This window comes from Mobula birostris, chromosome 15, assembly GCF_030028105.1.
Source record: "Mobula birostris isolate sMobBir1 chromosome 15, sMobBir1.hap1, whole genome shotgun sequence".
Classification (NCBI taxonomy): Eukaryota; Metazoa; Chordata; class Chondrichthyes; order Myliobatiformes; family Myliobatidae; genus Mobula; species Mobula birostris.
In genome coordinates, this window is record NC_092384.1 from 4,175,801 (window position 1) to 4,201,867 (window position 26,067).

The 26,067-nt window shown below is 46.2% G+C and overlaps 1 protein-coding gene across 1 annotated transcript in view; it reads left to right on the top strand.

Moving 5' to 3' along the window:
- Positions 1 to 25,279, top strand: part of LOC140210361 (oxidative stress-induced growth inhibitor 1-like) — a 37,212-nt gene extending 11,933 nt beyond the window's left edge. Inside the window, exons 3-7 of the mRNA XM_072279245.1 lie at positions 61 to 170; positions 6,794 to 6,930; positions 10,002 to 10,193; positions 14,232 to 14,323; positions 20,219 to 25,279. Coding sequence (XP_072135346.1) covers positions 122 to 170; positions 6,794 to 6,930; positions 10,002 to 10,193; positions 14,232 to 14,323; positions 20,219 to 21,218 — 1,470 coding nt within the window. The 5' untranslated portion in view covers positions 61 to 121 and the 3' untranslated portion in view covers positions 21,219 to 25,279. The remainder of the gene's footprint in view (positions 1 to 60; positions 171 to 6,793; positions 6,931 to 10,001; positions 10,194 to 14,231; positions 14,324 to 20,218) is intronic.
- Positions 25,280 to 26,067: the final 788 nt, after the last annotated feature.

The following is a 26,067-nucleotide window of genomic DNA, read 5'->3' on the forward strand; positions in this document are numbered from 1 at the left end:
TGGCAGTGCATTGGATTAATCATGTAGATGTCATTAACCGTTCCTGTTCTCTTTTGGCAGATTGAGAGCTGAGGAATCTTTTGGAGGAGACAGGCACTGTCTGGGTGTGTTCCCACGAGCGATGGACCAGGCCACACAAAGACTCAGTCCCCTCCCTGTGGTTGTAATCGGTAAGATAGCATCTCTGACCAATCACTCCAACATCTGGTAACCCCACCATGCTGGAGTGCATAATCTCTGCAATACTTACTTCTGAGAGGGGGTCAGAGTGTCCAGACTCCTCATACCATCATCCCTCTCTATTCATGCTGAATTCAGATAAACATTTTTGTTTTTTATGTCATCAGACATTCTGCCGCCTTCTTCTGACATCATAAGGTGGTTGTCATATTTTCCGGCCCTCAGGCTCACTGCAATGTTTGTCAGCACGAAGGTGGGTGGATTGTATCAGAGTGTGCACCAGCTCCAATGACCTACCTGATCAAAACCTCAAACTACCAGAGACCCAGGTTTGATTCTGACCTCAAACCCTCAAACTACCAGAGACCCAGGTTCGATTCCCACCTCAAACCCTCCAAGTACCAGAGACCCAGGCTCGATTCCCACTTCAAACTCTCCAAGTACCAGAGACCCAGGTTCAATTCCCACCTCAAACCCTCAAACTACCAGAGACCCAGGTTTGATTCTGACTTCAAACCCTCAAACTACCAGAGACCCAGGTTTGATTCTGACCTCAAACCCTCAAACTACCAGAGACCCAGGCTCGATTCCCACCTCAAACTCTCCAAGTACCAGAGACCCAGGTTCAATTCCCACCTCAAACCCTCCAAGTACCAGAGACCCAGGTTCGATTTCGACCACAAACCCTCAAACTACCAGAGACCCAAGTTTGATTCTGACTTCAAACCCTCAAACTACCAGAGACCCAGGTTCAATTCCCACCTCAAACCCTCAAACTACCAGAGACCCAGGTTTGATTCTGACTTCAAACCCTCAAACTACCAGAGACCCAGGTTTGATTCTGACTTCAAACCCTCAAACTACCAGAGACCCAGGTTTGATTCCCACCTCAAACTCTCAAACTACCAGAGACCCAGGTTCGATTCCCACCTCAAACCCTCAAACTACCAGAGACCCAGGTTCGATTCCCACCTCAAACCCTCAAACTACCAGAGACCTGGGTTTGATTTCCACCTTAAACCCTCAAACTACCAGAGACCCAGGTTCGATTCCGACCTCACACCCTCCAAGTACCAGAGATCCAGGTTCGATTCCCACCTCAAACCCTCAAACTACCAGAGACCTGGGTTTGATTTCCACCTCAAACCTTCAAAGTGCTGGAGACCCAGGTTCGATTCCCACCTCAATTGTTGTCTGTGTGGAGCTTTTGCGCTCTCCCTAGAACCTGTAGGGTTTTGCCCAGGTGCCCTAATTCCCTCCCCACATCCCAGAGATGTGTCAGTCAGATGGTTAATTATGCACTGTAATTCACCCCCAGTGTGAAAGTGCATAAGGAGTCTGGGGGTGGGGTTGTAACTGTGAAAATGGGAGTAATGTAGGATTCATGTAAATGGGTAGTTGATGGACAGTATGGACCTGGTGTGCTAAACTGCCTGTTTCTGGCTGACTCACTCTGTGACTAAGCATGGACTTGGTGGGCCGAAAGGCCTGTTTCTGGCTGACTCACTCTGTGACTAAGCATTTGCCTACAGGGTATTGTAACTCTCATAAATGTAATCTATTGCTTTCAGCTTCCATTTGCCTTGGGAAATGTGTGTCTCCCTTCCAGGAAGGGTATAGTCATTTTCACTGGTCAAAGGCAGGAGCTGAGCTACAATACTCAGCATACAGGGGGATGGGAACCAGTGCAGAGAGACAGAGGGGTGTAAAGTGAGGGTAGAAACAAAAAGTACTATGGAGAAAAGTAAAAGTGGCAGGCCGACAAATCCAGGGCAAGCATTAAAGAGGGCCACTTTTCAGCATAATTGTAAAAGGACTAAGAGAGTTGTAAAAGAGCGCCTGAAGGCTTTGTGTGTCAATGCAAGGAGCATTCGTAATAAGGTGGATGAATTGAAAGTGCAGATTGTTATTAATGATTATGATACAGTTGGGATCACAGAGACATGGCTCCAGGTTGACCAGGGATGGGAGCTCAACGTTCAGGAATATTCAATATTCAGGAGGGATAGACATGAAGGAAGGGGAGGTGGGGTGGCGTTGCTGGTTAAAGAAGAGATTAACGCAATAGAAAGGAAGGACATAAGCCGGGAAGATGTGGAATCGATATGGGTAGAGCTGCGTAACACTAAGGGGCAGAAGACGCTGGTGAGAGTTGTGTACAGGCCACCTAACAGTAGTAGTGAGGTCGGAGATGGTATTAAACAGGAAATTAGAAATGTGTGCAATAAAGGAACAGCAGTTATAATGGGTGACTTCAATCTACATGTAGATTGGGTGAAACAAATTGGTAAAGGTGCTGAGGAAGAGGATTTCTTGGAATGTATGCGGGATGGTTTTTTGAACCAACATGTCGAGGAACCAACTAGAGAGCAGGCTATTCTGGACTGGGTTTTGAGCAATGAGGAAGGGTTAATTAGCAATCTTGTCGTGAGAGGCCCCTTGGGTAAGAGTGACCATAATATGGTGGAATTCTTCATTAAGATGGAGAGTGACATAGTTAATTCAGAAACAAAGGTTCTGAACTTAAAGAGGGGTAACTTTGAAGGTATGAGACGTGAATTAGCTAAGATAGACTGGCAAATGACACTTAAAGGATTGACGGTGGATATGCAATGGCAAGCATTTAAAGATTGCATGGATGAACTACAACAATTGTTCATCCCAGTTTGGCAAAAGAATAAATCAAGGAAGGTAGTGCACCCGTGGCTGACAAGAGAAATTAGGGATAGTATCAATTCCAAAGAAGAAGCATACAAATTAGCCAGAGAAAGTGGATCACCTGAGGACTGGGTGAAATTCAGAGTTCAGCAGAGGAGGACAAAGGGCTTAATTAGGAAGGGGAAAAAAGATTATGAGAGAAAACTGGCAGTCAACATAAAAACGGACTGTAAAAGCTTTTATAGATATGTGAAAAGGAAAAGACTGGTAAAGACAAATGTAGGTCCCCTGCAGATAGAAACAGGTGAATTGATTATGGGGAGCAAGGACATGGCAGACCAATTGAATAATTACTTTGGTTCTGTCTTCACTAAGGAGGACATAAATAATCTTCCAGAAATAGTAGGGGACAGAGGGTCCAGTGAGATGGAGGAACTGAGCGAAATACATGTTAGTAGGGAAGTGGTGTTAGGTAAATTGAAGGGATTGAAGGCAGATAAATCCCCAGGGCCAGATGGTCTGCATCCCAGGGTGCTTAAGGAAGTAGCCCAAGAAATAGTGGATGCATTAGTGATAATTTTTCAAAACTCGTTAGATTCTGGACTAGTTCCTGAGGATTGGAGGGTGGCTAATGTAACTCCACTTTTTAAAAAAGGAGGGAGAGAGAAACCGGGGAATTATAGACTGGTTAGCCTAACGTCGGTGGTGGGGAAACTGCTGGAGTCAGTTATCAAGGATGTGATAACAGCACATTTGGAAAGCGGTGAAATGATCGGACAAAGTCAGCATGGATTTGTGAAAGGAAAATCATGTCTGACGAATCTCATAGAATTTTTTGAGGATGTAACTAGTAGAGTGGATAGGGGAGAACCAGTGGATGTGGTATATTTGGTTTTCAGAAGGCTTTTGACAAGGTCTCACACAGGAGATTAGTGTGCAAACTTAAAGCACACGGTATTGCGGGTAAGGTATTGGTGTGGGTGGAGAGTTGGTTAGCAGACAGGAAGCAAAGAGTGGGAATAAACGGGACCTTTTCAGAATGGCAGGCCGTGACTAGTGGGGTACCGCAAGGCTCAGTGCTGGGACCTCAGTTGTTTACAATATATATTAATGACTTGGATGAGGGAATTGAATGCAGCATCTCCAAGTTTGCGGATGACACGAAGCTGGGTGTCAGTGTTAGCTGTGAGGAGGATGCTAAGAGGATGCAGGGTGACTTGGATAGGTTGGGTGAGTGGGCAAATTCATGGCAGATGCAATTTAATGTGGATAAATGTGAAGTTATCCACTTTGGTGGCAAAAATAGGAAAACAAATTATTATCTGAATGGTGGCCGATTAGGAAGAGGGGAGGTGCACCGAGACCTGGGTGTCATTATACACCAGTCATTGAAAGTGGGCATGCAGGTACAGCAGGCGGTGAAAAAGGCGAATGGTATGCTGGCATTTATAGCAAGAGGATTCGAGTACAGGAGCAGGGAGGTACTACTGCAGTTGTACAAGGCCTTGGTGAGACCACACCTGGAGTATTGTGTGCAGTTTTGGTCCCCTAATCTGAGGAAAGACATCCTTGCCATAGAGGGAGTACAAAGAAGGTTCACCAGATTGATTCCTGGGATGGCAGGGCTTTCATATGAAGAAAGACTGGATGAACTGGGCTTGTACTCGTTGGAATTTAGAAGTTTGAGGGGGGATCTGATTGAAACATATAAGATCCTAAAGGGATTGGACAGGCTAGATGCAGGAAGATTTTTCCCGATGTTGGGGAAGTCCAGAACGAGGGGCCACAGTTTGAGGATAGAGGGGAAGCCTTTTAGGACCGAGATTAGGAAAAACTTCTTCACACAGTGAGTGGTGAATCTGTGGAATTCTCTGCCACAGGAAACAGTTGAGGCCAGTTCATTGGCTATATTTAAGAGGGAGTTAGATATGGCCCTTGTGGCTACAGGGGTCACGGGGTATGGAGGGAAGGCTGGGGCGGGGTTCTGAGTTGGATGATCAGCCATGATCATAATAAATGGCGGTGCAGGCTCGAAGGGCCGAATGGCCTACTCCTGCACCTATTTTCTATGTATATGAAGTGAGCTGTGTTTGGTTGAGGTGCTAGTGCCTGTTCCCAGCCAGCTCCCTTGACTGGGAGGATGCAACCTCATCAGTAATTACTGCCACCCCACCATGACCCCCCTCCATTACTGCCTAAAGCTGCTTCTGTGTACACCAAACCCTGGGCAGAAATCCCTGCAGCTTAAATCTCACAGCTTTAATTTCAATATCTACTTTCCCATGACATCCTTGACCCTGGGCTCTCTGCCTCCGACCTCTGAAACCTCACTTCAGCCTGTGATTCTCTCATGAACTCTAGCCTGAATTAATGGTCTTTTGAAGTGATTGGCTGAGACTAAAGAAATATTAGTCTCTTTGGACTGGCAGATGTACAGCCTGTGCGTGGGTAACAAGCAGGTTCTATTCTTGCAAACAGGCTTATGTTGTTTTTGCCCTTAAATCAGGAAATAGAAGAAAATCACTTGATCTGGTGACTGTACCTCCGCGATATCGTAATGCATGGCATCTAAAGCATGTCAAAATGTTGGAGAAACTCAACGAGTCAGGGAACTTCTACAGAGGCGCTCTATTTTCCTCCACTGATGCTACCTGACCTGCTCAGTTCCTCCAGTGTTTTGTTTATGTTGCACAATTAGTCAAAGCTGGGAAGGAGAACAAGCTATTTTGGCCATTTGTAGGGATGAATTTATCTACCCACAAGGGAATTTTGAATTTAATAATATTATAGGAGTTTGTTCCTATGTAGGCGTGAAAATAAATCGGGTATTCCTAGGTGATAAGTCAGGGACCAAAGAAGAGCTTGACAAAATATCTGGATGATTAAAGATTCCATACAATATAAATAGAAGCTTCAATTGTGGAGAAATGTGAATTGGGTTATCAGTTAATCAGTGGGAACAAGCAGGAATAATGCAAACCAAAATTACGTCTTTCTTTGTATTTATAGGGAAGTCACATCCATTGATTCCTCAGGAGACTAAAGAAATGTATCTGTCCCCTTTAACTTTTATTGATCTCCATGGGGAGCATCCTATATGACAACTGCTCTGCTCTGGGCCGCAAGTGACTGCTGAGAGCTGCGGTTTTAGTTCAGCACTTCACAGAAACCAGCCTTCGCTCTCCGGAGGTAAAACAAAGACTTCACCCACCCCGGACACTCGTGTCTCCCCCTCCCACTGGGCAGATGACACACGTCTGAAAGCACGTTCCAACAGGCTGAAGGACAGCTCTTTTATGACCATTGAGCGATCTTGACCTTACCATCGACTTCATCATTATCTTCTCCCTGCTCCGCACTTTCTCTAGAACATTCTATTCTGCATTCTGTAATTGCTTCCTCTTGTTCTACCTCAATGCATTCGCAAATCAATAAACCAGTTTACCAATGGAAGTTCTCAATGGGGAGTGGTAGTAACTGTTGGGTGGTGAGAAAAGCAAGAAGGCGCTGTTCAGGCTATGATGAGGAAGGGGAGGTGGGAAGAAAGGAGAGCTGAGAGGGGATGGTAGGGGTGAGGAGAGCAGGGAACTGGGTGAATAATGGTAAAGGAGTGGAATGGAGAGGGGAGCAGTGAGAGTCAGGGGTGATTGAGGGGAGTGAAGCAGAGAGAGGTGGAATTGTTGAGGGAGTAGAGAGAAGGGAACAGAGGGATAAGGACATAGTTGCAGAGGAGCGGGATGGAAACATTACTTTCTGCAGTCACCCCAATGGATGTTGGGGTGGGGTTTACAGTGATGTCTGGAGAGGATGTTGACTGCTGCATCCTGACTATCTCATTCCCCATCCCATACCACTATGAACCCTCTGTCTCTGAGCAGAGCCTCGCTGAGTGTTTTATTTCTCTAGCAGCCGAGGATCTTCACAACCTCTGACAGGGTTTTGTGTCTTTCAACAGGGAATGGGCCCTCTGCCATTTGTCTGTCCTACTTCCTGTCTGGATATCGACCTTACTTTAAGGAATCTTCAGTCCATCCCAATCCAATTCTTCAACGGAAATTGGAGGCAAATCTGGGGAGATCCATCGTCGATCAGGTAACGTAAAGTGACTAAGTTTGAGGATGAATAACAGGGAGACTGTGCTGCATTTGATCTTTCTCCCCTTTCAGCTTTTGAACCATACAGTATGCTTAAAGAATGATGAATGTTTCTAGCACAGTTAAACAGACTTACTGTATAAAAACCATGTGTCATAGAGAGAGGTTAAGGCCCTTCAGCCCACTGAATCCATGCTAACCATCTGCTACCCATTTACACTAAAATGACATTAATACTGCATTTTTATTCTCCCCAGAGTCACCATCAAATCCCCCATGGTTTCAACCCCTCACCCACGCACTGGGGGTAACTTAACAGCCCCCTATCAGTCAATCACACAACGGGAACCCATTCAGTCAGAGAGAGAGCATGTAAGCTCCACACAGAGAGCACCGGAAGTCAAGACTGAACCTGCTGGGTGGCAGCTCTGCCTACTGTGTCACTGCCCAGTACATTTTTGAGTCCATTCATGCACCATCATGTTCCAGCTCTCTCAAAATGCAATCACACTTATTTTTTATTTTTTCAAACCATATTTCTTCACTGTCAAGAACCCGTTTGACTTGTTTCCATAATCACCTTCCCAGGCAGAGGATATCTGCTCCCTGCTTTTGCTTTTTCAGAGACCTTGCTCAGTACCTGCTCTTCCTGCAAGGTTCAATTCACAGTCTGAAGAGATAGTGGAAGCTGGTAGAGACTGGGCTATGTTATCTGACCATCTCCTCAATTGCCCGTCACCCACGTCATTCCTGTCTCGCCACTGTCTTGCCTTCTTTATAACCAGGTTAGATCCTCAGAGATCATGACACCCAGAAACTTGAAACTGCTCACTCTCTCCACTTCTGAACCCTCTATAAGGATTGGTTATGAAGACCCTGTTAAAAGAAGACAGTTTTTGTTTGATAATGCCCCTGTGTTGTGTTTTTAATGACCTTGCCACAGTAAAGGTACTATTTAACTGAAGAGCAACATCAGCTTCCTCTTAAATATCAACACTTGACATTGGAGTCATGCACAGACTGGCACTGGGAAAGAGAGGAATATTTCCCCTGGTGATCAGGTGCCAGTCTGGCAGTTTGGTGGACACATTTGCATGTTGCTGTTATTACTTTCAGATTTATTACATAAAAAATGTAACTGTTCTAACAGAGGATAGAATCCAAATTCAGATTTAAACTTTATTTAGAGATAAAGCATGGTAACAAGCCCTCCTGGCCCAACAAGCCCATGGCACACAGTTGTACACATTGGACCAACTAACCTACTAACCTGTTTGTGCAAGAAAACTGGCATACTGTACCTGGAGAAAATGCAGGCGGTCACACAGAGTGTAGAAACTGTTTACAGATAGTGGTGGGAATTGAATCGCAGTCGCTGGGGCTGTCATACCGTTATGCTGACCATTACATTGCTGTTTCACCCCACACATCGTCTGGTCACTGTCCCATGGGATTTCTGTATCCTGAACACCCTGTAACACAGTCACATCTCACCAATATTCCTAGATCTGCTTGGGGTCTGGTCTTGGGTTTTCAGCTTTCCAACCTCCCATTTCTCCCCTTCATATCCTAATGGTTCCAGTTTACAGTGCCCCACACATGGAACACACAACCTGGGAAATAGAACAGTACAGCACACGAACAGATCCTTTGGCCCACAAACTTGTGGCAAACTCATTCAGTTAATGACACCAAATCCCTTCATCCCACACATGGTCCATTCACTGAACATTCATGTGTCTATCAAGGAGCCTCTTAAATGGCTCTATAGTATCTGTCTCCAGCACAACCACTGGTAACACATTTCAGGCATCCACCATTCTATGTGAAATAAAATCCTGCCCGGTACATCTCCTTTGAACCTAGACCCTCTGACTTCAAATGCATGCCCTGTCATATTGGACATTTCAGTCTTTGAAGATACATAAACTTCTGTCGGTCTCCACCACTCCAGAATAATCAATCCAAGAATGTCCAGACTCTCCTCACAGCACATACCCTCTAATCCAGGCAGTATCCCAGTAAACCTTTTCTGCACCTTGAGGGCTCAACACAAGCAGGCTTTCCCCACTGATTTTTGGTGGGACTAGAATGAGAGTTCATAGGTTAAATGTGAAAGGTGATATATTTAAGGGGAATCTGAGGGTGGTAAATGTATGGAATGAGCTGCCAGTGGAAGTAAAGGATATAGGTTTGATTTCAACATTTAAGTACATGGATGGGAAGGGTGTTGAAGGCTGTAGTCTAGGTGTGGGTCAATGGAACAGGTCAGCATGGATTAGATAGGCTAAATGGACTGTTCCTGTGCTGTGCTGATTCTATGATTTTCCAAAGCCTCCACACCCTATAACGGGGCAACCAGAACAGAATGCAGTACTCCAGATGCAGTTTTATAAAGCTCAAGCATAACTTCATGACTCTTGAAATATTTGGACATAATAAGACATAATTATTGTATAATTGGCCTGTTCAAAAGTCCTATAACAGTGGGACAGAAGCTTTCTTTCAGACTAATAGTATGAGTTCTCAAGTTTTTGGATCTTTTACCCAGTGAGAGGGGTGAGAAGAGATGATGACTCGGGTGGAATGTTGGCTGCTTTCCCAAGGTAGCCATAATTGTAGACAGAGACAGTGGAGGGAAGGCTGGTTTGCACATTGGGCTGGGCTGTGATCACAACTCTCTGCTATTTCTTGGAGTTGTGGGCAGAGAAGTTCCCATACAAATCTATGATGCATCCTAATAGGATGCTTTCTGTTGTGCACCTGTACAAATTGTGAGGGTGCTTGGGGAAGCTGCTTATCCTCATGAGGAGGTAGAGGTGTTGGTGTGCTCCTTTGCTCATGCTGACCACATGTTTGGACCAGGACAAATTATTGGTGATGTTTACATCCAGAAACCTGAAGATGAGAAGTTCGAATGCAAAGACTTCTTCTGCTTGGAACTAGGGAAATAATTGTCTGTAGCAGTACATGTGGGACGAGTTGGGGGCTTTTTGCTGAGCACTTCACCATTACACTCCTCTTCATCAGTATCGTCATACTCTTCTTTATCTACCCTGCTGTTCCCAGAACCTGGAGTTCCTGTCTGAGGGATTGGAGGGCCGTTCCCACAGTCCAGTTGCCGTCCTGTTCGATTCCATCCTGCGACCTGATGCTGATTTGGGTGTATCCTTAGATTCTGTGCTGAGCTGGAGACTTGAACCAGACCAATACATTCCTCACCTAGTCCTGGGCAAGGGACCTCCTGGTGGAGCTTGGCATGTAAGTATGAAAATATTTCCAAACAGCTCCAGGTTATTTATTATTTTTAGATTATGAGAAAGCTCAGTCCTCTTTTATTGTGATTTAGAAATACATACATGCATTAAGAAATGATGCGGTGCTTCTCCAGAATGATATCACAGAAAACAGGACAAACCAAAGACCAACACTGACAGAACCACATAATTATAACATATAGTTACAGTAGTGCAAAGCAATACCATAATTTGATAAAGAACAAACCACGGGCACGGTAAAAAAAATAGTCTCAAAGTCCCCAAATCGATCGACTCCTGGGTCCCTGATAGCAGGTGGCAAAAGGGAGAAACTCCCTGCCATAAACCTCCAGGCACCGTCAACTTGCCGATGCCTTGGAAGCAGCCGACCACAGCCGACTCTGAGTCCGTCCGTCCGAAAATTTCGAGCCTCCGACCAGCCCCTCCGATACAGCCTCCCAAGCACCATCCTCTGCCGAGTGCCTTCAACCTTGACCGGCCGCTGAAACAAGCAAAGCTGAGGATTCGAGGCCTTCAGCTCCGGAGATTCCAGTTACCACACGGTAGCAGTGACAGCGAAGCGGGCATTTCAGAAGTTTCTCCAAATGTTCCTCCGTACTCTCACGTCCATCTCCATCAAATCAGAATTTTGCATGGTCCCCTACTTGGCAGATTACAGATATCATTCACCAGAGAGGCCTGCGCTGCCATCGTGCCGCCATCTTCTCCTCCCTCTTTTGCTGCCTTGGTGCTCCTGGCTGTGCCCGATTCTAGTTGATTAGTTGATAGGATAGTCTTGTTTATATATGTATATAGCACTGTGTCACCTGTTCTTCACGGTAGCGCGCGCGCGCGCGTGCACACACACACACACACACACACACACGCACACACACGCACACACACACACACACACACACACACACACGCACACACACACACACGCGTGCACACACACACAATTAAGGATAAGGAAACAGTTTGTTCCAGTTACACTCACACTGGTCCAACCAAATGTCCTTCCATCCTCAGTCACTTTATGCACTTCTTCCACCACAGATTGAGCAACAGGTGTATAAGATACTGTGACAGAGCAATAAACGACAGCCTAAACTTTCTCTTCCCCACTTCTATCAAATTCTTGAACCAGCCTTTAAAACCGTAATTGTACCTTGGATTATATTTCCCAACTTGCACTAATGTTGCATAGCTCCACTCAGGCTCCCAGCCGGGTGCCGGTGTTGATTTTAACTCGCATCATCCAGTATAGCACCGGGCTAGACGTGCCCAGGCATCATCCCTGATGAAGATGATGGAGTTTGTCATCGAAATATTGGTTAAAATTGACACCTGGACTCAGCTGGGAAGTGAAGAGTTTATGCGCCATATATGCCGGGAAAACACTGGCTCCTTTTTGCACTACCATCACTATACGTTTATTTTGCTGTGTAAGTTGTGCATGGATCACGGATATTGAGTTATGGAGCAGTTCAACACATATACCGGCCCTCTGACACAAACAGTCCACACTGACCACAGTCCCAGCCAGCTAGTCCCAATTTCCTGCTTTCAGCCCCTAGCCCTCTAAGCTCCACCCCTCCATGTACCCATTCAACTCTTACCTAAATGATACTATTGTACTTTGATTGAAGCTTACATAATTAAAGCAACACAGACAAAATGCTGGAGGAACTCAGCAGGCCAGGCAGCATCTACGGAAAAAAGTACAGTCAATATCTTGGGTGGAGACGCTTTATCAGGACTGGAGAAAAAGTAGGTGAGGATTTGGAATAAGAATGTAGGGGGACGGGAGGCTGAAACACGAGGTGATAGAAGAAACCAGGAGAGGCAGGGGTGAAGAAAAGAGCTGGGAAATTACTAGGATGGGAGAAGGGGGAATCTGAGAGGGCAGAAGGATGAAAGGGGGAAGGAGTGTCAGAGGGAGGTGATGGCCAGGTAAGCAGATAAGGAGAGAGAAGGAAGTAGGAAAGGCAAATGCTGCAGAGGGGGGCATTACAGGAAGTTCGAGGAATCGATATTCATGCCTTCAGGTTGGAGGCTACTCAGACAGAATATGAGGTATTGTTCCTCTAACCTGAGTGTGGTGTCATCGTGGCAGTAGAGAAGGTCATGGACTGAGAGGTCAGAATTGAAATGGGTGACCACTGGGAGATCCTGCTTTCTCTGGCGGACAGAGTGTAGGGGCTCAGCAAAACGGCCTCGCAATCTACACTGAGACTCACTGATGTACAGGAGGCCACACCAAGAGCACTGCATACAGTAGATGACCCCAACAGACTCACAGGTGAAGTGTCGCCTCAGCTGGGAGGACTGTTTCGGACCTTGAGTGGTAGTGAGGGAGGAGGTGAAATGGCAAGTGTACCATTTGCAAGGATAAGTTCCAGGAACAAGATCAGTGGGGAGGGATGAATTGACAAGGGAGTCACATATGGAGCGATTCTTGCGGAAAGCAGTAAGTGCGGAGATGAGGAAAAGATGTATTTGGTGGTGGGATTCCATTGGAGATGGAAGAAGTTATGGTGAATTGTGTGCTGGACACGGAGGCTGGTGGTGTGGTAGGCGAAGACAAAAGGAACCCTGTCCCTTTTGGGGTGGTGGGAGAATGGGATGAGGATAGAAGTGCAAAATGGAAGAGATGAGCGGTTGAAGGCAACATTGACGGTGGAGAAAGAGAAGCACCTATCTTTGAAGAAGGAAGACTTCTCCTTAATTCTGGAATAAAAAGCCTTATCCTGAGAGCAGATGCAGTGGAGATGGAAGAATTGAGAGAAAGAGATGGCCTTTTTTCAAGAGACAGGGTGGGAAGAGGAATAGTCCAGGTAGCTGTGAGAATCCGTGAGTTTATAAAAGGTATCAGTAGACAAGCTGTCTCCAGAGATAGAGTCGGAGAGATCAAGAAAGTGGCAAGGGGAGGTGTTGAAAATGGACCAGGTAAATTTGAGGACAGGATAGAAGTTGGAGGCAAAGTTGATGACGTTGACGAATTCAGCATGGGTGTAGGAGGCAGCACCAATGCAGTCGTCGATATAGTGTAGGCAAAGTTGGGGATTGATACCAGTGTAGGCTTGAAACATAGACTGTTCCACGTAGCCGACAGAAAGGCCGGTATTGCTGGGGTCCATGCCAGTGCCCATGACTACACCCTTTTTTTGAAGGAAGTGGGAGGAGCCAAAGGAGAAGGTATGGAGAGTTAGGACAAGTTTCTTCAGATGGAGAAGAGTGGTGGTGGAGGGGGACCGTTTTGTTCTGCTGGTCAGAAAGAAACGCAGACCTTTGAGGCCTTCCTGTGGGGGATAGAGGTGCATAGGGACTGGGGTTAGGGAACTTGAAATCATTGAAAAGATCTACAGTGTGTGAAGCGTCACGGATGTAGGTAGGAAGGGACCGAACTGGGGGTGGGGAATAAAGCTGAATCAAGGAGTGCAGATATAAGTTCAGTGGGGCAGGAACAAGCTGAAACAACAGGTCTACCTGGAGAGGCAGGTTTGTGGATCTGGGTAGGAGGTAGATATGGGAGGTGTGGGGTGTGGGAACTATGAGGTTGGTGGCAGTGGATGGGAGATCCACAGTGCTGATAAGGTCAGTGACGGTGTGGGAGACAATATCCTGGTCTTCCTTGGTGGGGTCTTGTTCAAGGGGTAAGTAAGAGGAAGTGTCTAACAGTTGTTGCAAGCCCTCAACAAGGTAAACTGATGTAATTAATGTCAGTTTACAACATACTGTGCTGCCGTTGCTGCAGAAGTCTAATTTTCCTGGTGGAAGACTCACAGACACTGGACCTCCAAAATTCCCAGTGCATCGGTGATTTACATAATATATCATTGTAACCCATGCCATCTCTGCGGTTCGTAATTGTGGGATGCTTGTCACATAATATGTAATTGCTGAACATTAATTCTCAACGTAGGTATAACAAGTAATTTTACAACAGGTTAAACTGGTTACTATGGATTTCCATTAAGTTGGGAAAAGCACATTAAAGTTCAGGATGAACTTTCCATTGAATCTGTTTCTTTAACAGTCCATTGAGGGATCCGTGTTTACACTGAGTCTTGGAGAATGGATGGAGTTACCTGACCTGCCCTTCAGGGACTGGATGAGAGACAAGAGAAGGTAAAGGATCATCTACATTTCAGATGTCCACACTGACAGGCCTGATTTTGTCTCCTCATCTTCTCATTCTTTACCAGACAATAAGACATGGGTAGCACAATCATGTGGCCACTCAGTGAAGAACTAACTGTGGCATTGTAGTGCAGCCAGGCGAGCCACTATCTCTCAGTGCCAGACGCCTGGGTTCATTCCTGACTTTGGACACTGTCTGTGTGGAGTTTACACGTTCTCCCCCCCATGACTCTGGATGCCACAGTCGTGGAGTCATGGAGCATGGGAACTGACATTCTATAAGAAGGATGTGATTGATTACCATATGGATAAAGTGACCATTACCCTCCTTATCTGTATTCATTTAAATGCACAATTTCACCTTGTTACCGGCACTGGTATATGTCTAAAGATCCTCGAAGGTGACAGTGTATAGAATGTGGTTCAGAAGACTGGTGAGATTCTGGCCTTCATTAGAGTCATAGAGTCACAGAACCATAGAGAGGTACAGCCAGAAACAGACCCTTTGGCCCATCTAGTCCATGTTGAAACCACTTAAGCTGTCTGCTCCTATTGACCAGCACTGGAACCATAGCCCTCCATGCCCCGACCATCCATGTACCTATCCAAACTTCTCTTAAACATTGAAATCGAATTTGCATGTACCACTTGTGCTAACAACTTATTCCACACTCTCATGACCCTTGGAGTTTCCCATCATGTTCCCCTTAAACCTTTCACCTTTAACATTTGACCTTTGATTGTAGGTCCAACCAACTTCAGTGGAAAAAAGGCTGCTTGCATTTACTCTGTCTATACCCCTCATAATTTTGTATACCTCTATCAAATCTCCTCTCAATCATCTATGTTCGAGGAATAAAGCCCTAATCTATTCAATCTTTCATTGTAACTCAGGTCTATCAGACCCAGCAAAATCTTTGTAAATTTTCTCTGTACTATTTCAAACTTAATTGCATCTCTTCTGTCGGTAGGTGAACAAAAACTGCACACAATGCTCCAATTAGGCCTCACAAACATCTTATAAAACTTCAACAGAACATCCCATTTCCTGTACTCAAACAACAGGAATTCTGCAGATGCTGGAAATTCAAGCAACACACATCAAAGTTGCTGGTGAATGCAGCAGGCCAGGCAGCATCTCTAGGAAGAGGTGCAGTCGACGTTTCAGGCCGAGACCCTTCGTCAGGACTAACTGAAGGAAGAGTGAGTAGGGGATTTGAAAGTTGGAGGGGGAGGGGGAGATCCAAAATGATAGGAGAAGACAGGAGGGGGAGGGATGGAGCCAAGAGCTGGACAGGTGATAGGCAAAAGGGGATACGAGAGGATCATGGGACAGGAGGTCCGGGAAGAAAGACAAAGGGGGGGGGGAACCCAGAGGATGGGCAAGAGGTATATTCAGAGGGACAGAGGGAGAAAAAGGAGAGTGAGAGAAAGAATGTGTGCATAAAAATAAGTAACAGATGGGGTACGAGGGGGAGGTGGGGCCTAGCGGAAGTTAGAGAAGTCGATGTTCATGCCATCAGGTTGGAGGCTACCCAGACGGAATATAAGGTGTTGTTCCTCCAACCTGAGTGTGGCTTCATCTTTACAGTAGAAGAGGCCGTGGATAGACATGTCAGAATGGGAATGGGATATGGAATTAAAATGTGTGGCCACTGGGAGATCCTGCTTTCTCTGGCGGACAGAGCGTAGATGTTCCCCAAACAGTCCTTCCAGGTGAGACAACACTTCACCTGTGAGTCGACTGGGGTGATATACTGCGTCCGGTGCTCCCGATGTGGCCTTTTATATATTGGCGAGACCCAACGCAGACTGGGAGACCGCTTTGCTGAACATCTATGCTCTGTCCACCAGAGAAAGCAGGATCTCCCAGTGGCTACACATTTTAATTCCACATCCCATTCCCATTCTGACATGTCTATCCACGGCCTCCTCTACTGTAAAGATGAAGCCACACTCAGGTTGGAGGAACAACACCTTATTTTCCTTCTGGGTAGCCTCCAACCTGATGGCATGAACATCGACTTCTCTAACTTCCGCTAGGCCCCACCTCCCCCTCGTACCCCATCTGTTACTTATTTTTATGCACACATTCTTTCTCTCACTCTCCTTTTTCTCCCTCTGTCTCTCTGAATATACCCCTTGCCCATCCTCTGGGTCCCCCCCCCTTGTCTTTCTTCCCGGACCTCCTGTCCCATGATCCTCTCGTATCCCCTTTTGCCAATCACCTGTCCAGCTCTTGGCTCCATCCCTCCCCCTCCTGTCTTCTCCTATCATTTTGGATCTCCCCCTCCCCCTCCAACTTTCAAATCCCTTACTCACTCTTCCTTCAGTTAGTCCTGACGAAGGGTCTCGGCCTGAAACGTCGACTGTACCTCTTCCTACAGATGCTGCCTGGCCTGCTGCGTTCACCAGCAACTTTGATGTGTGTTCCTGTACTCAATATTTATGAAGGCTAACGTGCCAAGTGCTTTCTCTATGACCCTATCTATCTGTGATGCCACTTTTAATGAATTATGGAGCTGTATTCCCACATCCCTTTGTTCTACCACACTCCTCAGTGCCCTACTGTTCACTGTGTAAGACCTACCCTAGTTGGTCCTGCCGAAGTGCAAGACCTTGCACTTGTCTGCATTAAATTCCATCTGCCATTTTTCAGCCAATTTTTCCAACTGATGCAGATCCCTCTGCAAGCCATGATAGGTTTCTTCACTGTCCTCTGCACTCCCAATCTTGGTGTCAGCTATAAATTTGCTGATCCAGTTAACCACATTATCATCAAGATCATTGGTATAGATGACAAACAACAAAGGACCCAGTACCGATCCCTGCAGTACTCCACTAGTCACAGGCCTCCAGTTAGAGAGGCAATCATTTACTACCACTCTCTGGCCTCTCCCATAATGCCAACGCCTAATCCAATTTACTACCTCATCTTGAACGCAAGCGCCTGAATTTTCTTGACCATTCTCCCGTGCAGGACCTTGTCAAATACCTTGCTAAAAATCCATGTAGACAACATCCACTGCCTTGCCTTCATCCATTTTCCCAGTAACATCCTTGAAGAACTGTATAAGAATGGTTAGGTGTATGCTGTCTTTCCTTAATCAGTCCATGTCCATCCAAATACTTACGGTATAAATTCAGTCCCTTAGAATACCTTTCAATAACTTTCCCGTAACTGTTGTCAGACTCACTGGCCTATAATTTCCTGTTTCGAGCCTAATTTATGTTCAGAGCCTTTTTAAACAGTGGAGCAACCTTGGCTAGCCTCCAGCACTCTGGTAGATCTCCTGTCACTAAGGAAGATTTAAAGATCTTTGCTAAGGCCCTGGCAATTTCGGCACTTGCCTCCCGTAGGGTCTTGGGAACACCTTGTCAGTCTCTGGGGATTTATCAATGCTGATTTGCCTCAGGGTAGCAAACACTTCCTCCTCTGTAATCTGTGCAGAGTTCATGAAATTGATGCCGCCCTGCCTCACTTCTATAGACTGTATCCATCCCCCAAATAAATACAGATGCAAACAAAATGATTTAAGACCTCCTCGATCTGTTTTGACTCAACACATAGATACCATTTTGATCTTCTGGAGGACCAGTTTTGTCTCTTGCAATCCCTTTTCTGTTATCATGTCCCTTAGGATGTTCTTTCACCTTGTCTGCAAGAGCAACTTCATGCCTTCTTTTAGCCCTCCTGATTTCTTTCTTAAATGTTCTCTTGCATTTCTTGTACTCCATAAGCGCCTCATTTGTTCCTACCTGCCCCTACCTGCTATGCACCTCCTTTCTCCTCTTAACCAGGGCCTCAGTATCTTTTGAAAACCTAGGTTCCCGACACTTGTTGTGTTTACCTTTTATTCTAGGCATTCAATTTGAAAGTGGGAAGCTTCTGCCTGAGCTTCACAAAATGTTGGTCAGACCTCAGCTGAAATACTGCGTGCAGTTCAGATCACCATACTACAGGAAAGATGTGATAGCAATGCGGAGGGTGCAGCTGAGAGTGGGTCTGAGGGGAACCTTCCTCACCCAGAGAGTGATGAGTAGCTGTAACACACGGCCAGAGAGGGAGAGTGGTGGAGCCAGGGTCCCTGACAGCACTGGAGAAATGTCTGGATGGAGCATTTGAATCACTCCGGTGTAGAGGGCTGCAGACTGGCAGGTGGAATTAACACAGATGGAAGTCCCTGGTCAGTGTGGACATATTGGGCCTGTTTATGTTCGACTGTATTATCTGGATCTAAATAATGCTGAGGCCCACTGAAGGAGAGTTCTGGTGCATTGGATGACTGGCAGTTCCCACCCCAGCAGCTGGAAGGCTGAACTTTTTAATTAAAGAGCTGATACCTGTGCGTCTGGTTAGTTTCCATCGAATTCACTGCCAACCATGGCTAGTCTGGGCACATGGTTGTCTGCAGTCACTCAGATGCCTGATTTCAAGAATGAATCTCACTGATAGGCAATAAAGGCTTCTCTTGTCAACAATGTACAAGTAAAGGCTTGTCTTGTCAACAATGTAGATTTGTAGAGAAAACAGGACAAAACAAAACCTAGCACATAGTGACAGTGTCGTTGGATTGAGGGGGGATCTGATTGAAACATATAAAATCCTAAAGGGATTGGACAGGCTAGATACAGGAGGATTGTTCCCGATGTTGGGGAAGTCCAGAACGAGGGGTCACAGTTTGAGGATAAAGGGGAAGCCTTTTAGGACCAAGATTAGGAAAAACTTCTTCATACAGAGAGTGATGAATCTGTGGAATTCTCTGCCACAGGAAACAGTTGAGGCCAGTTCATTGGCTATACTTAAGAGGGAGTTAGATATGGTCCTTGTGGCTAAAGGGATCGGGGGTATGGAGGGAAGGCTGGTACAGGGTTCTGAGTTGGATGATCAGCCATGATCATACTGAATGGCGGTGCAGGCTGGAAGGGCCGAATGGCCTACTCCTGCACCTATTTTCTATGTTTCTATGTTTCTATGTCATTGAATCATAGAGTTGTACAGCACAGAAACAGGCCATTCAGCCCACCATACCTATGCTGACCTTTTTGCCCACTAACACTAATCGCATTTGCCTGCATTAACACTGTATTCTTGCCTACATAAGTGACTGTCTAAATGCCTCTTAGCTATTGTGATTGTATCTGATTCCACCATCTTCCCCTGGCAGCACATTCCAAATATCAATCACGCTGTAACAAAAACTCACCTCTCAAATCAACACACACAAAATGCTGGAGGAACTGACCTCTCAGATCCCCTTTAAAATGCCTTCCATGCACTCTAAACCTATGCCCTCTTAATTCTAGAATAGGAAAGATTATTTTGATTAAGTGCCCTACCTTAAGGGGGCCTTAGATAAGTGAGATCACCACAATCTCTTTGTTTGCATCCGAGAGCAGTCTAGAATTAGAGGGTACAGAATTAAGGTGAGAGGACGAGATTTAAAAGGGACCTGAAAGATATATTTTCCTCACAAAGACAGGAGGGTATGTGGAGGAAGTGGTGTAATTATGTCCAATTCCAGCATCTAAAGAACATTTGGCCAAGTACATGAATCAGAAAGGAGCAGATGGATATGGGCTAGTACTGGCAAACGGGACTAGTGTAGAGAAGATTCATGTCAGTGTGACAAATTGCATATGGATCCCATTTCTGTGCTGTATAACTCCATGGATAGAGTAGTGAAAGCAGGGCATGGGTCTGCAATCTCAGCGTGGGCATGGACAGCCTGTTAAAGATTCTGGTGACCAGACGTCTCACTTGATTAAATGAGCCACAAACACCCGTCATGGGAGAGACTGTCAGCGGCACGAGTGAGGTGAGCAGGGGTAGTGGGATGTCTGCTCTGCGAGCCTCACTGCATGTCTGTGATTGTCTTGCAGGTACCTGCGGAACGACAGGGCCATGACCGCTGATGTCGCCCAGTATTATCAGCACTACATCCACGCTAAGGAGCTGCAGGAGAACTTTGTGTGTGGGGCTGTCGTCACCTCAGTGAGGAGGCTCAGTCGGCTGCCCGGCAGGGAAGAGCAGATGTGCGCGGACAACCAAACCTTGGATAACCCTTCTCTTGCGAACCTGTTTGAGGTGAGCGGCTACAGCGTAACAGAGGGCGGCTCAGAGAAGGCTTTCTCCATCTGCACGGAGAATGTTGTGCTGGCAACGGGCACCTATGACAGCTCCACCTGGCTGGGCATTGATGGTGAAGAGCTCCCCTTTGTCCATCACGCCACCTCGGAAGTGGAAACGGTCATTAAGGAGTACCAGAAGGCAATGAGCTTTGACCCCATTTTGATCGTGGGAGCAGGTTTGACTGCTGCCGATGCTGTCATTGCTGCTCGTCATAGCAACGTCCCAGTAATCCACGTCTTCCGCAGGCAGGTGAATGACCCAGGTCTCATCTTCAACCAGCTTCCAAAACTGATGTATCCAGAGTATCACAAGGTCCACCAGATGATGGTCCAGCAGGCGTGCACCAGCACAGGGCCCTACAATGACTACCTCAGCCTTCCTGGACACCAGGTGGTACGCTTCACCCACGACAAGAAATGTGTCCTTCAGGACCTGGCGTCAGGAGGGAGCAGGACAGCCAACATCTTCATGGCCCTTGTTCTGATCGGCTCGGAGCCCAACCTGGCCTTTCTGCCCGATGGTGGAAGGTCTCTGGCCATCAACCCGGAACTCCCGATCAGCACCAAGCGCAACCCCATAGGCGTGGACCACTACACGTACGAGTGCACACAAGAGAGGGGGATGTATGCCCTCGGCCCCCTGGTGGCCGACAACTTTGTCCGCTTCCTGCAGGGTGGTGCTCTCGCCATCACCAGTGCCCTGAGCAAGGCCAGATCCCGCGTTAACGTCCAGTCCGAAAACAGCCTCTGACCAGCCGATCGCTGGTGCGTCAACTCAAAAACGGTGCTCAAGGGTAGGTGTAGGGTCACTTCTGGGAACTACTGTTATTTTCAGACCAGGGCTGATGCCAGGCTTTGGTTAGCACTGGTTAACATGGGCCGCAAAGGGTGGCTCACCTGCAGAAGTCGAACGTTGCAGTAAAAGGACACTGCTGGCGATTCGGAAAGAAGTTGGTGGTTTGAGCGTGCGGACAAGATGGGACGTGCACCCAGCATGTCCAGTTTTAAAGCCCATCACCTTTTTGGATCCTCTTGCCCTTTCACACTCAGCAGCACAAGCTAAATTAGCGTACATAGCCACACAGACCACCCGTTCATGAATTTTCGATACAGGTTGGGGATCTGGACAGAGGTGCTAAAAACACCAGGCAGCCAGCCTGGACAAATGCAGGAACCCCTGAGCTTGCTAGGGAGACCTCCCAGAAACCCCCCAGACTGGCCCTTGGTTTTATTCCCATGAAGGCCTATGGGAATTCTGGGGCCCCTGCAGGTTCCCTGAAAATCACCTGTTTACATCCAAGAACCTGGACGGGCTCTCTGACTGTTCCTGACAGATGATGCAGTGCAGCTGTGCCGCACAGGCTGACAGTGTGGATCAATGGTGCTCAGTGACAGTATAGGCCAAGACCTGTAAACTGACTGGTCAAGCAGGCAGCCCTGGTTACAGATTCACACTGATATAGTGCAGAGCGGGTCATTTTGCCCATCATATTTATGCTGACCCATCTATGCAAATTCCATCCACCAGCACGGAATCCATTGCCTTCCATGCACTAACAATGCAAATGCTCGTCTTGGTATTGCTTAAATGACGTGAGAGACTCTGCCTCCACCACTCCCTCAGGCAGTGCATTCCAGATCCTTACGCCTCCCTGGAAAGTTTCCTCTTATAACCTCGTCCCTCTTACCCGAAGGCGGTTTTATGCACCTCTGCTATGAGGAATTGCTTCTACAACCTACTGCTTCATAAAAGCCTTTTAGGATCACTAAGTCAGCCTGAGAGTTAAGAATGACATTCAAGACGCTGGAGGAGCTCATCAGGTCAGGTGTGCAGAGAAATGGACAGCCAATGCTTCAGTTTGAGAAACCTCACCTGGACCCACTAAAGCACAGCTGGTTCTATAGGTAGGTAGCAATTGATTCACGTTGATCTTATTGCAATACTATCCATATTGAAGCAGATATTAGACCATATGACCTCCCAAGTGTGGAGCAAGATTATCAGTACGAGAGGCTGGGAGCATACCAAGGCCATCGTGAGCTGAGAGTCAGGCCCCTTGGGAGAGATTGAGCTTCAAGCCCCATTGATCCTTTCCTACAGCAAGCCGACTGTCCACTCCTCACTTACGGAGCTAGTGTGGAAGTAAAGTCTGATAAAGATTGACTCTGGAGTTTTGTCTTTCCCCTCAGAGACATCAGATTAGAGCTCACCCCCTTGTCAACTAGGCCATTCCTTCAGGAGCTGCAAAGCACTATTGTCAATGTCTGGCTCTTGTTGGTGAAAGCACTCCCTCGGCCGTGGTTCAGACACACCATCAATACCTGCTCTGCGGCTACCTCTGTTCCCCCAAGATTTCCTGCTTGTCTCTTCAGCACACCTTCTCATGGTCCCTGCACAGGTGTCACTGCTATATTCTTCCATTCCTGACTCACGCTATTCTTAAGACTGCCTCACTTTTGTTGCTTAAATCTAGCATCAATTTGTCCTGTAGGTGTTGGCATACTCGGCTGGAGTAAGCAACATTTTGTGCTGAGTGCATTGAGTTATGGAGCCATTTGGCATGGGAAAAGGCCCTTCAGCCCAAATCCCCCATGCTGACAAGGATTTCTAAGTATGCTGGTACCGTTTCAAACCATGGAACAAAGAACATTACAGCACGGTACAGGCCATTTGGCACACCATGTTGTACTGACTTTTTAACCAACTGCAAGGTTAATCTAATTCTTTCCTCTTCATGGCCCTCCATTTTTCAATCACCCATGTGCCTATCTAAGAGTTTCTTAAATGCCCCAAACGTATCTGCGTCTACCACCACCTCTGGCAGGGCACACCTACCACTCTCTGTTTAAAGAACTTACCTTTGATATACCTCCTATACTTTTCTCTATCACCTTAAAGTTATGCCCCCTGGGATTAGCAATTTGGAAAGAAGTCTCTGTCTGTGCCTCTTATTATCTTGTACACCTCTATCAAGTTCAAAGTAAATTTATTATCGAATTACATGTATGTCACCATATACAACCCAGAGATAAAATTTCTTGCAGGCATACTCAATAAATTAATAATAGATTAATAACCATGATAGGATCAATGAAAGACCACAGCAACTTGATCATTCAACCGGTGTGCAAAAGACAAACTGTGCAAATACAAAAAGAAAGAAATAATAATAGTAAATAAATAAGCAATAAATATCGAAAACATGAGATGAAGTGAGCCAATAGGTTATGTAAACATTTCAGTGATGGACCAAGTAAAGTTATCCCTTTTGGTTGAAGAGCCTGATGGTGGAGGGGTAATAACTGTTCCTGAACCTGGTGGTGTGAGTCCTGAGGCTCTTGTATCTTCTTCCTGATGGCAGCAGCGAGAAGAGAGCAGGTCCTGGGTGGTGGGGGTTCCTGATGATGGATTATTTTCCCTGTAACAGTGTTTTGTGTAGATGCACTCAATGGTGGGGAGAGTGTTCCCCATGATGAACTGGGATGTACTCATTGCTTTTCATAGGATTTTCCAGAGCATTGGAGTTCCTACAATCAACCTTCCTTGGCCAAAGTTGCCGTGGTCACATGATGCACTGAAATCACAGTACATCAGGACAGTGTTAATTTGCTGCACAGGCATGGGCTCCCAAACATATTCCCCTCTCATGAATCCCTGTCCCATTGGTTAGCAGAAAAGGACTGCTCTCAACTCTTCTATGACCCTTTGAAATCATTATCTCCTCATGACCCCTGGGAACCACAAAACCCAGCCAGCTCCATCTCCCCCACCAGACCATCAATGTCAAGGACTAGTGGACTCACCAAGTACAGCAACAGCAAAATCCCTTTCACTTTCCCTTCAGCCGTAGATGCATGTTTACTAGAGGGGATCAAATGTCATTTTCCTTTGTTCTGTGCTAAAGCTGATCCAAGAGATACAAGTATTTGCCATCCCGCAGGGAAAGTCAGTGTGAACTCCTTTCTTATTATTCCTCATTGAGCTGTGGCAGGGCTGTAGAACAATTACCCTCAAGGTGTAAAGCAGCCTCTCTACTTGTGAACATCATTTCTTTTCTGAAGTTTGTAAGCACTAATATTCTTCTAATAAAGTGATCTTTTGCACTGAGATGCACAGTGTTTCTTTTGCTAACAGATGTTATTTGTGAGAAATACTGCAATAAAGATTCTAGCAAGTTTCAGAAAGATCCTGGAGGTGGTTTTAAAAATCTGCATTGGAAGAATCAGAATCCGATTTATTATCACTGTCTTATATGACATGAAAATTGTTATTTTGCAGCAACACTACAGTGCAAAGATACACAAAAATTATTATTATTACTTTATTATTATTACTTTATTGTTGCTAGACAATTGATACTAGAGCGTACAATCATCACAGCAATATTTGATTCTGCGCTTCCTGCTCCCTGGAGTACAAATCGATAGTAAATATAATAAAAAGTTAAATTATAAATCATAAATAGAAAATAGAAAAGGGAAAGTAAGGTAGTGCATAAAAACCAAGAGGCAGGTCCAGATATTTGGAGGGTATGGCCCAGATCTGGGTCAGGATCTGTTCAGCAGTCTTATCACAGTTGGAAAGAAGCTGTTCCCAAATCTGGCCGTACGAGTCTTCAAGCTCCTGAGTCTTCTCCCGGAGGGAAGAGGGACAAAAAGTGTGTTGGCTGGGTGGGTCGTGTCCTTGATTATCCTGGCAGCACTGCTCCAACAGCGTGCGATGTAAAGTGAGTCCGAGGACGGAAGATTGGTTTGTGTGATGTGCTGCGCCGTGTTCACGATCTTCTGCAGCTTCTTCCGGTCTTGGACAGGACAACTTCCATACCAGGTTGTGATGCACCCTAGAAGAATGCTTTCTACAGTGCATCTATAAAAAATAGTGAGGGTTTTAGGGGTCAGGCCAAATTTCATTAGCTTTCTCAGGAAGTAAAGGTGCTGGTGGGCCTTCTTGGCAGTGGACTCTGCTTGGTTGAACCAAGTCAGGTCACTTGTGATATTGACCCCAAGGAACTTAAAGCTTTTGACCTGTTCCTCCTGTGCCCCACTGATGTAAATTGGGTCGTGCGGTCTGCTACTCCTTCTGAAGTCAATAACCAATTCCTTCGTCCTTCTGACATTGGGGGATAGGTTATTGTCTTCGCACCATGCCACCAGGTTCTTGATTTTCTCTCGGTACTCAAACTCATCATTACCCGAGACACGGCCTACAATTGTGTTGTCATCAGCAAACTTATATATTGAGTTTTATGGTAACTTGGCTGCACAATCATGGGTGTACAGTGAGTACAGCAGGGGGCTGAGTACACAGCCTTGTGGGGCACCGGTGCTCAGAGTGATTGTAGAGGAGAGCTTGTCCCCTATTTTTACAGCCTGGATCCTGTCTGTGAGGAAGTTGAAGATCCAGCTGCAGATCTGGGTGCTAACGCCCAGGTTCTGGAGCTTAGGAATCAGTTTATTTGGAATGATGCTATTAAAGGCAGAGCTGCAGTCAATGAAAAGGAACCTTACATATGTGTCTTTATTCTCCAGGTGTTCTAAGGAGGAATGTAGGGCCAGAGAGATGGTTTCTGTCGTCCTTGATTATAAAACAAATAAATACT